At 44.2% G+C, this 17,140-nt stretch overlaps 1 protein-coding gene across 6 annotated transcripts in view; it reads right to left on the bottom strand.

Moving 5' to 3' along the window:
* Window positions 1–17,140, bottom strand: part of STK33 (serine/threonine kinase 33) — a 104,231-nt gene that overhangs the window by 10,810 nt on the left and 76,281 nt on the right. For 4 of the 6 annotated variants that reach the window (XM_033928904.1, XM_033928905.1, XM_033928902.1 and 1 more), the window contains exons 13-14: window positions 14,629–14,790; window positions 3,183–3,266 (exon numbers count right to left, since the gene is read on the bottom strand). In XM_033928904.1, the coding sequence (XP_033784795.1) occupies window positions 3,183–3,266; window positions 14,629–14,790 (246 nt within the window). Of the gene's footprint in view, window positions 1–3,182; window positions 3,267–14,606; window positions 14,791–17,140 lie in introns of all 6 variants that reach the window. The other 2 variants (XM_033928907.1, XM_033928906.1) reach the window with 1 other exon arrangement.

Genomic DNA, 17,140 nt, shown 5'->3' with positions numbered 1-17,140 from the left:
TCAGTAAGATTGGAAAGATTTGAAGTATGCTGAGTTGTAGGAGGAAAGGGAACCATGGTTGATGGGGCCACCGAGGTGCTATGAGGATCATGATGGCTGGTTCTTGACGGTTTGAGTAATATTCTTGACTAGAGGAGTTGGAGGGCAAACACAAAAACTTGTCTTCCCAGTCAAGGAAGAAGGTATCTGACTCCAGGTGATTTGGAGCGTTGATTTTGGAACAGTTATGTGGTTTCCAGCTTTTTGCCCCCTCCTGTGGGATTTTTCCACAGAACCATCTACTTCCATGAGATATTTAGGGACCATTTTTGATTCACAGTTGACATTTAAAGATCAGATTACTTCTGTAGTGAAGAATGATTTTCATGTTCTTCATCGTCTATGTTCTGTCCGCTATTTGTTTGACTTTAACACCCTCCATTATTTTATAAACAAACTGATTCTTACAAGATTGGATTACTTTAACATTGTTTATTCCGGTCTTCCACAATATCAAATCAGATATCTTCAGTTTTTACAAAACACTGCCGCCAGATTCTTATTTAATTCTAAGAAATATGATCATATTATACCTTTTTTCATCAAACTTCATTGGCTAAAATTGCCATTTCATTTTCATCACAAAATTTGACACATCACAATTTGATAACCACTCTTATTTGACAGATCTCATTTCATTGGCTTCATCAATATATTCAGCTTTTGAGAAAAATCTCTACCTTCCCCCAGCAAATAGAGCTCGTCTCAGGAACATCAAGCTGCACGTTGGCGTCCTGATGCTTCTGGGGAGCAGAATAATGCAACTTGAAAGGTTGATTACAAATTGCATTATTCCTTTATCACCATTATTCCTTTATTAACCTGCAGTTAGTGACTCTTATAGTTAACTAAGCTATAGTAAAATGCCATATTTTATCACAGTTTTATACGTTCTAACCTAAATTCAGAAGAACTTATGAAACAGAAATTCAAGCCATGTCATTGATTTTCAGACCCTGGATAACATATTTTTATGTTTGATTGAACATTTGTTTCATCATAACAATGGCTTTATTCTTTCTTCTCTAATATTTTCAATGTATTTTGAGCCAGAATTTCAAAACAGCACCATTGTCAGTGGCCGCCTTAAAATGGCCACCGATCCCATGTCAATTGCACGACAACACCGTGGCGCAACCGGTTCAGAAGAAACCAACATGCCTGATGGCTACATCCAATGAGCTGGGTCTGAAGAATAAACTTTCCAGAGGATTTGAAAAAAAGTCCGGTGAAAATTTACACCTTGCCCACTGTAGGGCCCTGCTGAGGTGCTCAAGCAGTGCCAAAAGAGTCTCCAGACTCATAGCACTGGTGTTTGGCACCAGACACCAGAACGGCCTCTGGGTGGGATTTGTTCCCCAAAATCATGGGCCCAGGCCTGCTCCCAGGCCCTTGAGGACCCAAAGGAGGTGAAGCCCGAAGCTCCTGCCCCCTCTCCCAGCATGATGTGGCACATGGTACATGGTTGCTGATCTGACACCAATTCAGCGCAATCAATGCACACATTAGATAGATCAGAGGCTCGAAAGTCCATCCCAAATTATTTTTAAACAAATGGAAGGGTTTTGAGGCAAAAATAAAACTTTGAAATAAAAATCCAAGATGGCCACCGCCAGCGAATTCACACCAAAAACGGCAGAAATGAACAAATTCCAAATATAAAAAGCTATTTGGAGTTTGGAGAGGTAGGAGACCTGAACCCTACCCTCAGAAACTCTCAAAAATGAGTTTTAGAGAGTTTCACAGACCACCTTTGAAGTTCCCATAGGAAGTAATAGAGATATATTCACAGTCACTGAAGTGCCTTGCCTGTCAGTTCTTTTCACTACAGCTGAATGGAGGAAAAGGATTTTCTGCTCAGAATAGCTCCAAAATTACCAGACTTGAAGATCTTCAGACTTCCAGTTGGACAGACACCAACTGTAACCTCTGCCTCCACAGATCCTCTCCATGCGACCAGGGATGAGAAACACAGCCCGTGCCCTGAAACCCAGAGGAGTTTTACTCAGGACCTATACAGCCTGTGCTTAAACCTCTGACAAGGTCAGAGGGCAAGCAAATTTCCAGGGGAATGGGTGGCACACAGCAGGTTGGCTCCACAGATCCATCAAAGTTTCTCAGTGAAACAGCAGTCCCGGCTCCTCTTTCTTCCGACAGAGGACCACTGCAAAAGGGTCTCAAGGCACTCAAGCCACCGAAAAAGATGAACTTTAAGTGAAAAAAATAAGAAAAAAATGCAGAGCAAATCCAAAAGACTTCTGCATGGATTGCTTGCAGAAACTGAAAACTACAGGGGGCTCTAACTCTCTCTCTCTGAGGTGGGAGGCGCATATGATCAGAAAAGTGTTTGGATTTCTGCAACTCCCGGATTGCGGGAAGGGACTGAATACCTAGTGTACTGAATCCGGAAGGGACATAACAGAAAGCGTACTGGCATTTTTGTAGGTGCCTTGAAAATCACTTAGGTGCCTGTAGAGTGTCTGCCGGCACCTAAGTTAAAGCGCTGTTTAGAGAATTCGGGCTTTGGGTGTCAAAATCATACTACAAATCCACTCATCTGATGAGGATGTATATATACAATATAGGAGGGGCTGCTGAAAAGTTCTCAGCCCAACCAACAAAGTTGGAGCAGTCTCCATTGAAGGCAATTTTTTTTGTTCCATATTTTTCCTACAGAAAGAAAAAAGTGGAAAATCACTGGACTAAGGGCTCCCTTTACTAAGCTGCGCTTTCGGTTTTAGCACGCGCTAGACGCTAACACCTCCATAGAGCTAAAAACGCTACCGCTGCATAGTAAAAGGAGCCCTAAGTGTCTTTGTTGGTTGGGCTGAGAACATTTCAGTGGCCCCTCGTATTTCCTTAAAGTAAAAGGGCACTGTTTATTAAAGTACATTAAACAGTTCATGTATGTTAAATCCTGAAGGCCTCATTATTCTTTGTGGAGCTTATTTATCGCCTATGTACTTAACTTGAATTAACCTAGTTAATGCATACTAATACATGAGGCCCTAAGACACATATTTAGACAAACACTTGGATGTAACTAACTAAATATTGCTTCATTGTTAGTAGTAATAGCATTACAGTTATTAGATGGCTACCCATGAGTTCATTTAAATTATTTTGCTTCAAAATCTACTTACAGGACTAGATGGCTTGTGACCTGATCCCTTCTTTCTAAGTGTTCCGTTTGGTAGGGAACCTGAAAAAACTTTTTTTTTGCTTCCCTGTGGAAAAAGAAGTATGGGGTTGATGTCTGTTTTCTTTGTCATTTAAGCATATACTCTCTAACATATATGTAACAGTGTGGGCTCCTTTTACGAAGCCGCGTTAGCGATTTAACGCGCAAAATAGCGTGTGCTAATTTGCCGGCCGCGCTAGCCGCCACCGCCTCCTCTTGAATAGGCGGTAGTTTTTCAGCTAGCGCGGGGGGTTAGCGCGTGATAAAAAGTCACGGGCGATAAAGCCGCTAACGCCGCTTCGTAAAAGGAGCCCTATGTATATTTGAGCAAAATTTCAGTTTTATACAATTGTTTTACAAGGAGTTCTGCTGTATATAGTAACAGCAACAGAGACTACTGGTACTTCATAAAGTAACGGTATGTAGCATTAGCTCTCAAGAACAAGAGTCCTTTTTGTGAGATGTGGAAATTTTACTTTCAAAGTTGGGAACAAATATTTTTGTAAAGGTCTTAGTCTGCAAATAATGTACGGTAGATTTAATATTGTGCTGACATTTTCCCTTTTTTTAAAGTTTTTGTTTCCTTTTTTCCACTTGATATGATTTTGAGAGAAGTGTCAGTGCGACTGGCCAATCTTATTGCTTCACCAAGTACTCGTATATCTCTGCTGCCTCACTACAGAAGATAACAAAAATACAAAAGCTTGCTAATGTGAACCAACCATGTCAATGCTTTGAATCATAAATTAAAGTTAAGGCTATTTCTATAAATGCTTCGAGGAAAAATATAACTTACTATTTTCTGCCTCTACTTCAATCTTTCAATTTTCTGTTTTCCTTTAATTTACCTCTGTTATGCAGCAACACAGATAGGACAAACCAAAGCAGAAGAATGTCAGGTCAAAAGCGCCGGTGTCAGGTGTCAGGTCAAAAGCACGCCGGGACAAAGGCACGCCCAGACAATTGAGCGCGTGGGGGCGCGCGTAGCACAAAATTACTGTTTTTAGGGCTCCGACGGGGGGTGTGTGGGGGGGACCCCCCACTTTACTTAATAGAGATCGCGCCGCGTTGTGGGGGCATTGTGGGGGGTTGTAACCCCCCACATTTTACTGAAAACTTCACTTTTTCTCTGTTTTTAGGGAAAAAGATAAGTTTACAGTAAAATGTGGATGGTTACAACCCCCCAAAACGCCGGCGCGATCTCTATTAAGTAAACTGGGGGGGCTCCCCAACAAAACCCCCCATCGGATCCCCTAAAAACTGTAATTTTCTTCGGCGCGCGCCTCCGTCTTGCGCTCAGTTGTTGGCGCGCGCCTTTGTCTTTCGCGGGGTTGTCTATGAACCGGCCCACCCAGTTCCTGATGAGTTTTCTGAGTCTCTGTTGCTTCCACTGACATATCTTTGGTGCTACACTGTTATGTTAATCATGTTTTCTATTCCACCTTTACCTATTCAGTTCAAGGTTGGATTACATTACAAGAGGTTGGGTCAGTTAACCAGGAAGTTACAATGGACAGTTTGACATATACATTCAACAGGGATGCTAGTACAGGTAGATCAGTACAACTATTGTAACTAGGTCATAGTTACAAATACATAATTATAAGTACAAGTAGGTCATCGTTGGCTCTTCATTTTGTCCTAGGAGTTACTTCAGACAGTTTAGAAATTGGCTTTTACAATTACCATTTCAGTTACTTCAAGGTTGACTCCCTGTCTTGGTATAGAAATGCTTTTAAAAGTTTTCTGAACCTGAGATAGTGGTTACAAGATCATAGTTTATTGTTTACTGAAAAAGCACAGTTACTTACCGTAACAGGTGTTATCCAGGGACAGCAGGCAGATATTCTTGACTGATGGGTGACGGCACCGACGGAGCCCCGGTACGGACAATTTTAGAGTGATTGCACTCTAAGAACTTGGAAAGTTCTGGTAGGCCGCACCGCGCACGCGCGAGTGCCTTCCCGCCCGACAGAGGCGCGCGGTCCCCAGTTATGATAAGCCAGCTAAGAAGCCAACCCGGGGAGGTGGGAGGGACGCAAGAATATCTGCCTGCTGTCTCTGGATAACACCTGTTACGGTAAGTAACTGTGCTTTATCCCAGGACAAGCAGGCAGCTATTCTTGACTGATGGGTGACCTCCAAGCTAACAAAAAGAGGGATGGAGGGAAGGTTGGCCATTAGGAAAACAAATTTTGCAAAACAGATTGGCCGAAGTGTCCATCCCGTCTGGAGAAAGCGTCCAGACAATAATGAGATGTAAAAGTATGAACTGAGGACCAAGTAGCAGCCTTGCAGATTTCCTCAATAGGAGTGGAACGGAGGAAAGCTACAGATGCTGCCATGGCTCGGACTCTATGGGCCGTGACAGAACCTTCCAGAGTCAGTCCGGTCTGAGCATAACAGAATGAAATGCACGCTGCTAGCCAATTAGACAACGTACGTTTAGAAACAGGACGTCCCAATTTATTCGGATCAAAGGATAGAAATAGTTGGGGAGATGATCTGTGGGGCTTAGTACGGTCTAAATAGTAAGCCAGAGCCCGTTTACAGTCCAAAGTATGCAGAGCCTGTTCCCCTGAATGAGAGTGAGGTTTCGGAAAGAAGACAGGCAGAACAATGGATTGGTTGAGATGGAATTCCGAGACAACCTTAGGGAGAAACTTTGGATGTGTACGCAGAACCACTTTGTCATGGTGGAAGATTGTAAAAGGTGGATGCACAACTAGTGCATGTAGCTCACTGACCCTCCTGGCAGAGGTAAGAGCAATAAGGAAAAGCACCTTCCAAGTGAGGAACTTGAAAGAAGCAGTAGCCAAGGGTTCAAATGGAGGCTTCATTAAAGCAGATAGAACCACATTGAGATCCCAGATAACAGGAGGGGCTTTAAGAGGTGGTTTCACATTAAAAAGACCCCGCATGAACCTGGACACCAAGGGATGAGCTGAGAGGAGTTTTCCATGGACTGGCTCATGAAAAGCCGCTATAGCACTGAGATGGACTCTGATTGAAGTGGACTTGAGGCCAGAGTCTGACAAAGAAAGGAGATAATCCAACAAGGTCTCCACTGCAAGGGAAGTTGGATTATAATGATGAAGAAGACACCAGGAAGAAAAACGTGTCCACTTCTGATGGTAACATTGCAGAGTGGCAGGTTTCCTGGAGGCATCCAGAATTGAACGAACAGGCTGAGACAAGAGCGTATCATGAGAAGTCAGCCCGAGAGATACCAAGCTGTCAGGTGCAGCGACTGTAGGTTGGGATGTAGAAGGGTTTTCTGATGCTGTGTAAGCAGAGAAGGATACAGAGGCAGAAGAACCAATGTTGCCTGGGCCACCTCGGAGCAATCAGAATCATGGTTGCTTGATCCTTCTTGAGCTTGAACAAGGTTCTCAACATGAGAGGCAGAGGAGGGAAAGCGTACAGGAACAGATTGGACCAATCGAGGAGAAATGCATCCGCTGCTAGACGGTGAGGAGAGTAGAGTCTGGAGCAGAACAGGGGCAGCTGATGATTGTGAGGAGCTGCAAAGAGGTCTATCTGAGGAGTGCCCCATTGAGCGAAGATGGATTGTAGAGTTACAGGATCGAGTGTCCACTCGTGAGGCTGGAGAATTCTGCTGACCTTGTCCACTAAGGAATTCTCCTCTCCCTGAATGTAGATAGCTTTTAGGAATAGATGGTGATTTATGGCCCAAGTCCAGATCTTCTGGGCTTCCTGGCATAAGAGGCGGGAGCCCGTCCCACCCTGTTTGTTGATGTAGTACATCGCAACTTGATTGTCTGTGCACAACAGGACAACTTGAGGAAAGAGAAGATGCTGGAAGGCCTTGAGGGCATAAAACATCGCTCTGAGTTCCAGGAAATTGATGTGATGCTTCTTTTCCTGGGCTGTCCAAAGGCCTTGAGTTTGGAACTCGTTCAAATGAGCTCCCCATGCATAAGGAGAGGCATCAGTGGTGATGACTAGTTGATGAGGAGGTTGATGGAACAGAAGACCTCTGGATAGATTTGAGTATACCAACCACCATTGTAGAGACTGACGAAGAGATGACGTCACAGATATGTGACGTGAGCAAGGATCCGTCGCTTGGGACCATTGAGTAGCAAGGGTCTATTGAGGAGTGCGCAGGTGAAGACGTGCGAGGGGTGTGACATGAACTGTGGACGCCATGTGACCCAAGAGAATCATCATTTGCTTTGCTGAGATGGAACGCTGTGGAAGCACCTGCTGACATAGAAATTGAAGCGTTTGAAGACGGTTGGATGGCAGGAACGCTCTCATGAGGACTGTGTCCAAGACAGCTCCTATGAATTGAAGTCTCTGAGTGGGGATGAGATGAGATTTGGGTAGATTGATCTCGAACCCCAGAAGCTGAAGAAACCTGATGGTTTGGTTGGTGGCCAGAAGAACAGTCTGAGAAGAATTGGCCTTGATTAACCAGTCGTCCAGGTAAGGAAAGACCTGAAGGTGGTGAGATCGTAGAAAGGCAGCCACCACAATCAGACATTTGGTGAATACTCTTGGAGAGGAGGCAAAAACTGGGTCAGAAACTGGCTGTCGGACAGACGCCAGAGGGTGGTGGTTAATGGAAGTCGCTCGAAGGAAGGAAAGGTGACTAGTGGAGTCCCTCAGGGTTCGGTGCTGGGGCCAATCCTGTTCAATATGTATGTAAGTGACATTGCTGAAGGGTTAGAAGGAAAAGTGTGCCTTTTTGCAGATGATACCAAGATTTGTAACAGAGTAGACACCGAAGAGGGAGTGGAAAATATGAAAAAGGATCTGCAAAAGTTAGAGGAATGGTCTAATGCCTGGCAACTAAAATTCAATGCAAAGAAATGCAGAGTAATGCATTTGGGGATTAATAATAGGAAGGAACCGTATATGCTGGGAGGAGAGAAGCTGATATGCACGGACGGGGAGAGGGACCTTGGGGTGATAGTGTCCGAAGATCTAAAGGCGAAAAAACAGTGTGACAAGGCAGTGGCTGCTGCCAGAAGGATTCTGGGCTGTATAAAGAGAGGCGTAGTCAGTAGAAGGAAGAAGGTGTTGATGCCCCTGTACAGGTCATTGGTGAGGCCCCACTTGGAGTATTGTGTTCAGTTTTGGAGACCGTATCTGGCGAAAGACGTAAGAAGACTTGAGGCGGTCCAGAGGAGGGCGACGAAAATGATAGGAGGCTTGCGCCAGAAGACGTATGAGGAGAGACTGGAAGCCCTGAATATGTATACCCTAGAGGAAAGGAGAGACAGGGGAGATATGATTCAGACGTTCAAATACTTAAAGGGTATTAACGTAGAACAAAATCTTTTCCAGAGAAAGGAAAATTGTAAAACCAGAGGACATAATTTGAGGTTGAGGGGTGGTAGATTCAGGGGCAATGTTAGGAAATTCTACTTTACGGAGAGGGTGGTGGATGCCTGGAATGCGCTCCCGAGAGAGGTGGTGGAGAGTAAAACTGTGACTGAGTTCAAAGAAGCGTGGGATGAACACAGAAGATTTAGAATCAGAAAATAATATTAAAGGTTGAACTAGGCCAGTTACTGGGCAGACTTGTACGGTCTGTATCTGTGCATGGCCGTTTGGAGGAGGATGGGCAGGGGAGGACTTCAATGGCTGGGAGGGTGTAGATGGGCTGGAGTAAGTCTTAACAGAGATTTCGGCAGTTGGAACCCAAGCACAGTACCGGGTAAAGCTTTGGATTCTCGCCCAGAAATAGCTAAGAAGAAAAAAAAAATAATAATAATAATTTAAATTGAATCAGGTTGGGCAGACTGGATGGACCATTCGGGTCTTTATCTGCCGTCATCTACTATGTTACTATGTTACTATATATAAGACCGAAGGGAAGCACCTTGTATTGGTAATGACAACGATTGATCATGAAGCGTAGGTACTGTCTGGAGGCCAGATTGACCGGTATATGAGTGTAAGCTTCTTTGAGATCGAGGGAACATAGCCAGTCGTCTTGATTGAGAAGAGGGTAAAGAGTGGCCAGAGAAAGCATTTTGAATTTCTCCTTTACCAAGCATTTGTTGAGATCGCGAAGATCTAGAATGGGTCTGAGATCTCCTGTTTTTTTGGGGACTAAAAAAATAACGGGAGTAGAATCCCTGCCCCTTCTGATCTAGAGGAACCTCCTCTATGGCGTTCAGAAGGAGGAGAGATTGAACTTCTTGGAGAAGAAGGGAAGACTGAGGAGAATTCAAAGCAGACTCTTTTGGTTGACTTGGAGGAGGTAGAGTCTGAAAATTGAGAGAGTAGCCGTGGCGGATGATGTTTAGGACCCACTGATCAGACGTGATGAATTCCCAACGGCTTATGAAATAAGTAAGGCGTCCTCCTATAGGCTGTGGAAGATGGGTAGAAGGAACAAGACTGGCTATGTCCTGGAGAACCAAGTCAAAAGGGTTGAGTAGATTTTTGTGAAGGTGGAGGTTTTACCTGCTGCTGTTGTTGAGGTTGTCTAGCAGCTGGTCGTTGTTGTCTCTGACGTCTAGGCTGTTGTGCAGCTTGAGGCAGAGGACGAGCCACAAATCTACGTTGGTAGGTCGATTGTGGACGAAAAGGCCTGGACGGTGGAGGCTTCTTAGTTTTAAGCAGAGTGTCCCATCTAGTCTCATGAGCCGATAGTTTTTGAGTGGTGGAGTCCATGGAATCTCCAAACAGCTCATCCCCCAAGCAAGGCGCGTTGGCTAGTCGATCCTGGTGATTGACGTCGAGTTCTGAAACCCGAAGCCAGGCTAGCCGTCGCATGGCTACAGACATAGCTGTGGCCCTGGAGGTCAGTTCGAAAGTATCATAAATTGATCTGACCATGAATTTACGAAGCTGTAAAAGAGAAGAACAAGTTTGGTGAAAAGCAGACTTTTTCCGATCAGGAAGATATTTCTCAAAAGCAGTGAGATTTTGAATAAGCTGCTTAAGATAGAAAGAGAAATGAAATGCGTAATTTCCTGATCTATTGGCTAACATCGCATTTTGGTATAGTCTTTTCCCAAATTTGTCCATGGATTTTCCCTCTCTGCCAGGAGGGACTGAAGCATACACACTAGCTCCTTTAGACTTTTTGAGGGTGGACTCAACCAAAAGGGACTCATGAGGCAGTTGGGGTTTGTCAAACCCAGGAATAGGAATGACGTTATACAAAGAATCCAGTTTTCTAGGAGCTCCAGGAATAGTCAAAGGAGATTCTAGATTCTTATAAAAAGTCTCTCTCAAGATGTCATGGAGAGGTAACTTAAGATATTCCTTTGGAGGCTGGTCAAAATCCAGAGCATCCAGAAAAGCTTTGGATTTCTTTGACTCAGCCTCCAAAGGAATGGAGAGGGAATCACACATTTCCTTCAAAAAGGAAGAAAAAGAAGACACATCTGGTCTAGAGGAGGGTCCCAAAGCAGACGGGTCCTCATCACCAGAAGAGCATTCCCCCTCAGAAAGAAGAGGATCCTCTGAGTCCCCCCACAAATCAGGATCTCGAACCTGAAAACTCCGGTCTCGAGATTCCGGTGTGGATGGCTCTAAATGACGGGATTTGCGAAGAGATTTCCCTGACCTGCCTGACTCGGTACCGGGGGATGTCATTGTATGCACCGGAGCCGAAGTCTGTACAGCTTGATGGTGAGCTCTCGGCTCCGGTGCAAGAATCGGCATGGAGACCGAGGAAACAGATTGAACCGGTACCGACAAAGTGGAAGTCGATAAAATAGGACGGTCCACTGTCGGTACCGGTGGCTCAGACCGAACTGGTGCCGGAAGATTCGGTGCCAGGAGCGAAGGCAGGAGGTGCTAGAACTGTTCTTTAAGTTGCGTCTGCAGAACAGCAGCTATACGCTCTTCAAGGGATGGCACCGATACCGCCTTTTTCTTTTGTGGTACCTGTGGTGCCGCTCTACGCCCCGAGGATGAGGAACCCGATGTGGAAGGGCTCACCTCTATTGGAGCGGAGCGCTTCCATGGGCGCCTCGAGGTCGGCAGGATTGGGCTCGCTGCCATCGAGACCGGAGGACGCTCCTTCAGATAAGAAGGCTTCTTAGCCGGCTTATCTGAAGGAGTCGACACCGACGCGGTATCGCGTGGCGTCGATGATGTGGGTGCAGACTGCGCTGGAGCTGATGTCGGTGCCGGTGTGGTAGAATCAGACATTTCGGCACCAAACAGTAATTTTTGTTGGATCTCTCTATTTTTAAGAGTTCTCTTTTTCAAAGTCGCACAGCAGGTGCAGGTAGACGCTCGATGGTCGGGACCAAGACACTGTAGACACCAATTATGTGGGTCAGTGAGTGAAATTGGTCGTGCACACCGCTGGCACTTTTTAAACCCGGGTTGAGGGGGCATGAATGTAAAGACGGCTTCAGCCAAATCGAAGGCCGAGGCCTCGATGGTGGCAATAGGCCCCGCCGGGGCAAAAACGAAAAAGATAGAAAAAAACAATAAATTTTTTTTTTTTTTTTTAAGAAAAGAAAAGAAATGAAGGAAATAATATCTCCTTCAAACGTTTACGCGAGCGGGAAGAAACCAAAAGATTTTCTCACAAAGGCCGTTGAGAGAAACGCGTCTTCTTAGCTCCGCGGAAACTAGAAAACTGGGGACCGCGCACCTCTGTCAGGCGGGAAGGCACTCGCGCGTGCGCAGTGCGGCCTACCAGAACTTTCCAAGTTCTTAGAGTGCAATCACTCTAAAATTGTCCGTACCGGGGCTCCGTCGGTGCCGTCACCCATCAGTCAAGAATATGCTGCCTGCTTGTCCTGGGATAAAAGCCAAGATGGTTACTTCTCCCACACATGAGAAATCCACAGGCCAGGACAGGGCACCCTTCTCCAGTGAAACCCTCCCAAGCTGTCACCTCATGTGATATCCTTCTGCTACCTTGGCCCACGACAGTTTCCTGTTTTAAAACGCAATAGCTGGTGGCATTACACCAGACTGCATTCTAAAAAAATTTATGAGTCCACCCATTTCCAGCTGCAGCACACAAGCAATCCCAGGAATCGTGGATCTCTGTGTCTCACATCCAGCCTGCTGCAGCAATACAGGACCCTCTCCTATGCTGGCACTGTCCCCTGTCTGCTATTCCAGCTCTGGGAATTCCCCTCCATACAGCATTGGAGAATCCCCCACCGCCACCCCAACCCCACCAGTTAGCGCTGTTAGTGTGAGGCTGCCTTCAGCTTGCTCCTCATCATTCTCCTGTACTTTCTAATATATTTGTTTTTAAACAAAGAAAAGAAAAGCTATAAAGGATTCATAAGAAAATAAAGAGTTGCCATACTGGGACAGACTTGAGGTCCATCAAGCCCAGTATCCTGTTTCCAACAGTGGCCAATCTAGGTTACAAGATCCCAGAGTAAAACAGATTTTATGCTGTTTATCCTAAGAATAAGCAGTGGATTTCCCCAAGCCATCTTAATAATTTCCCAAACCTTTTTTTAAACCCTGTTATGCTAACTACTTTCATCATATTCTCTGGCAATGAATTTCAGTTTAATTACACATTGAGTGAATAAATATGTTCTCTGGTTTGTTTTAAATCTGTTTCTTAGTAGCTTCATTACATGCCCCCTAGTCCTAATATTTTTGGAAAAAGAGTAAACAAGCAATTCACATCTACTCATTCCACTCCATTCGGTGTATTATAGACCTCTATCATATCCACCCTGAGCCATCTCTTTTCCAGGTTGAAGAGCCCTGGCTGCTTTAGTCTTTTCTCATAGGGAAGTCATCCCAATCATTTTATCATTTTTGTTACCCTTCTCTGGAAGGGAAAGGAGCACAGAACATCTCAAGTGTCAAGGGCAGGGGGATATGAGGGCACAAGGATCAAAAGGGGTGTGTGGTGGAGGGCTGGGAGACCCCATATGTAACTCTTGCCAATGTCCACCTCACCAGGCAAAAGACCTGAAGGCTGAGGCCTGAGAACCTCCTATCCCCCAGGCATAACCCCTCAGGAAAATTGCTGAGAGCAACTCATTTTCATTGGCAGAGGCCTCATGGGACCTCTCACAGTTAGCCATATACAACAGGAGCCCAAAAGCTGATGCTTGGAGCTACAAAGGGCCAGAATCCTTTGGGTTCAACCAGGAAGAAGGTCCATGGACCAATCTCTGAGAGTCTACATGGGCCAAGGGACTCTATTTTAAGAGTCACAGTCTGTGGACTTCACCAATGTTTATCAACTCTGTCTTGGAGAACTCCCTTGCCAGTCAGGTTTTCAGGATATCTAAAATGAATATGCATGAAACAAATTTGATATAATGGAGGCCGTGTATGTAAATCAAGTCTAGGCATATTCACTATGGAAAATCTGACTGGCAAGGGAGTACTCCAGGAATGAGTTGAGAAACACTGCACTACCACCTAGAACAGGGATGCCCAAGTTCGGTCCTTGAGATCTACTGGCAGGCCAGGTTTTCAGGATATCCACAATGAACATGCATGAGAGAGATTTGGCCTTCTTGGTATGCAAATCTCTCTCATGCATGTTCATTGTGGATATCCTGAAAACCTGGCTTGCCAGTAAATCTTGAGGACCGGACTTGGGCAGCCCTGCCCTAGAGAGTCGGGCCTGCACAAAAAATATCCTACTGCACCAGTCTAATTTGCATCATCTGCCGGCAAATTCCAGGGCTGCACCACAATGTATATTGGTGATGACATCACTGAATGTTCACTGTTCTCTGCTTCCATCTGCTGGTCTATGGATATAACCCACTCACCTGGGCTAATTTAGCATGATGATAAGAAAATCAGCTTTTATAACAGTTGCTTTTTTGAGTTTGACTCAAGAAGCCAAAATGAATGTTGATGAATCAAACCCTTACATAGTTGCCAGATATGAACCACTTGGTTTTCCTAACCTGCAAATTACCCCATCAACAATCTCACCTCAAACACTGGTCTTACCTCCCATCATCTCCCTTCCTTGCCCTTATAGCCACCCAGCATGAGTTCTGCCACTGGTTTTTATTTCATAACTATTTGAATTCCCAGATAATCAAATTAAATATAAACAATGTTCAGCAATTATACTGGATCCAACAAAAATATATAAATACATACAGGCATGACAGAGAAGCAGCAAATTTTGAGCATACACAACAAACTGTATCTTAAGAAATGTGAGTGTATTCAATGAAAATATTTTCTCTGGATGATATACACCAAGGCTGTAATACGTTAAAAAGGGTAACACATGCATATTTGCAACCTGCTGTGTCCCAAATATGATTTGACGGTGCCCTTTTACAATAGTACTACAGAACCATGCAGAACTAAATGTATGCAATTAAATCTTGCTGGCATGTGTTTATTGTTACATGTTTTGTTGGTATGGATGATTTGCTGCTGCCACTGTCTGTTTCAGTGTCTAGGACCAGTTTAGGGGTACCATTGCTTCTCACTGGACTTGCCCTTTTTTCAGTGGATTTTACAGTATGGGTGTCCTGTCCCGATCGGATTGCTGGACCATTGCATTCTGTTTCCAAACTAGTTCCTTCATCACCATCCTGGCTATTCTTCCATTCCTTCATCATTTCCAGAACATTAGGCTTCTTTATCACGCTGGTTTCACCCTCAAAATTAATAACAATTTATATTGCTTGCTTTAACAGTGTATATGCAATACAACTTAAAATGAAAGGAATGAATTTTATAATGTGACTGTTTTAGAATATGACTATTTGGGACCATACTATGTGACTAACATACAAAAGTGAGTTAATGGGAACATAGCATTTAACCTACTAGAAGAGCAAACACAAAACCTGAACGAAAATAGCAATGTTCCACAAAAATAACGATGAATCCGAAGACACAACACATGGAACACAAGTTCTGGATGTTCAGGAAACTTATACTGCAAAACTTTATTAGTTACTGTATAACATTACTGTATAACTTTTATATCAAGAGGTTTTTAATTGTTATTAAATGACTTTCTGGAACTAATAATGTGTTTTGCACTATAAGTTTCCTGAACATTCAGAACTTGTGTTCCACTTGTTGTATCTTTGGATTCACCCTTAACCTACTATCATTAACAAAGAGTTAACATAAGCTTATATAGTAATCATATGCAGATTCAAGTTAAGCAGCTCATTATATTAAAATAGAGTTAACACAAACACATTTGAAGATTAGCATTAATTTACCTTTATAAAGTCCAGTCATTTTTATATTTGACAGGATCAATTTTCAAAGGATTTAAATGTCCAACTTTAAAAAGTTAGATGCTTAAATCAGTCACCTTGAAAAATGAATTGTGCTGAGCTTTTAAATTCAAAAGCCTGTTTCCACTAGATACTTAAATTTAAGACCTTAAACAGTGTGTTGGTATGGGGCCAAATTAGAGTGAAGAAATAAAGTTGGAAACTTACCTATGATTGTTTTCTCTACAGTTAGCTTAACAGGGTTTTCAAAAAGTTTTGGATAATTTCCTAAAACAAAAGTCCATAAGCCATTATTGAGATGGCTTGTGGAAACCCACTGCTTATTCCTAGTATAAGCAGCATAAGGGAAAATTAGGTTATTACCTCAATAATTTTCTTTGTAGTAGAAGGACAAAGGATTCCAGACAGTAGGTGAATACCACCTTTCCATGAACTGTTGCAGAAGGATGTCAATCACATCTTTCAGCTACACCTCCTTCCCAATGGACTGTTCTACCACCTTCAGTTTGTACCAAAGCAGTTGAACACAACTGTAATCAAGAAAATGCAAGGGGAACCTTCCCAACAAATTAAGTCTGTTCTGCTCTGTAAGACATATGATAAAAACTGTTAATAAATAAGATGAAAATTTGTAGGGGGAACTAACAACTCACTGGTCTGACTATAACCAGCACTGACATAAATGGAGCTCTGAAAGACTCATCCCCTATCTAAGAGCTGTTTTATTGCTAAATTCTATCCCTTCTCTGGCTGGCAAAAGAAAGCCCCAGCTCTGGATATACTTATGTACACAAGGCAGAAAACAGGTGAATTAACTGATAGGGCTGAGCATCTGGAATCCTTTGCCCTTCTACTACAAAGAAAATTAGCAAGGTGAGAACCTAATTTTCCCTTGTACTGCAAAGAGCAAAGGATTCCAGACAACAGGTAACGTACCAAAGCCGTCCCTTGCATCTAGGGCGGGACAGATGAGCCTGCCTCTTAAACCAAGGAACCACAAGCAATGTCCTCTTGCACCATTACATCTCCTCTGTGGGGTTCAGTGGGACAACAGGGAATCCTGTAGTGGCCATATATGTGCCCTCGATCAAAGGATTACATCTATTGTCGCTGCCATGGACCTCAGAATCTGGAGGTAGTGCTAAGTTGTAGGAGCAGGCATCATCAAGCAGTGAGTAATTTATTCCCTGAGCTTCTGTTGGGGTGGCTCTGGGAGCCAAACATGGTTCTTTGCCTTGTTGAACCTGACTCCTAACGACTCCAGGCATTGAGCTGGTTTTAAGAACATAAGAGTTGCCTCCGCCAGGTCAGACCAAAGGTCCATCGTGCCCAGCAGCCTGCACCCGCGGCGGCCCATCAGGTCCTGACCTACTAAGTGTCCCTGCCTTTCCTGTACCTATCTCTATGTCTATTTGTCCCTGCCTTTCCTATACCTATCTCTATGTCTATCTGTACCCCTCAGTCCCCTTATCCTGTAGGTATCTATCCAAACCTTCTTTGAACCCCTATAGCGTGTCCTGCCCTACCACATCCTTCGGGAGTGACTCTTCTTGAAGTTGACTATCCAGCCTAGGTCTTATAAGAAGTGGACTACCGGTGCCACTGCTTGCTCCTCTTCCGATTTGTACTGGGCCCTGCTCTGCTAGTCATCCAAGGTCAGATGCACCTGGATCTCTGCTTTCCCGCTGGTACACTATCATTACTACAATTACCTAGGAGGGTGTGTGAGGTGCTGTGGCCTGACTGAAAGGCA

The sequence above is a fragment of the Geotrypetes seraphini genome, chromosome 19, assembly GCF_902459505.1.
Source record: "Geotrypetes seraphini chromosome 19, aGeoSer1.1, whole genome shotgun sequence".
NCBI classification, from domain to species: Eukaryota; Metazoa; Chordata; class Amphibia; order Gymnophiona; family Dermophiidae; genus Geotrypetes; species Geotrypetes seraphini.
The sequence above is the reverse complement of the archived record's forward strand: the minus strand, read 5'-3'. Positions and strand labels throughout refer to the sequence as shown.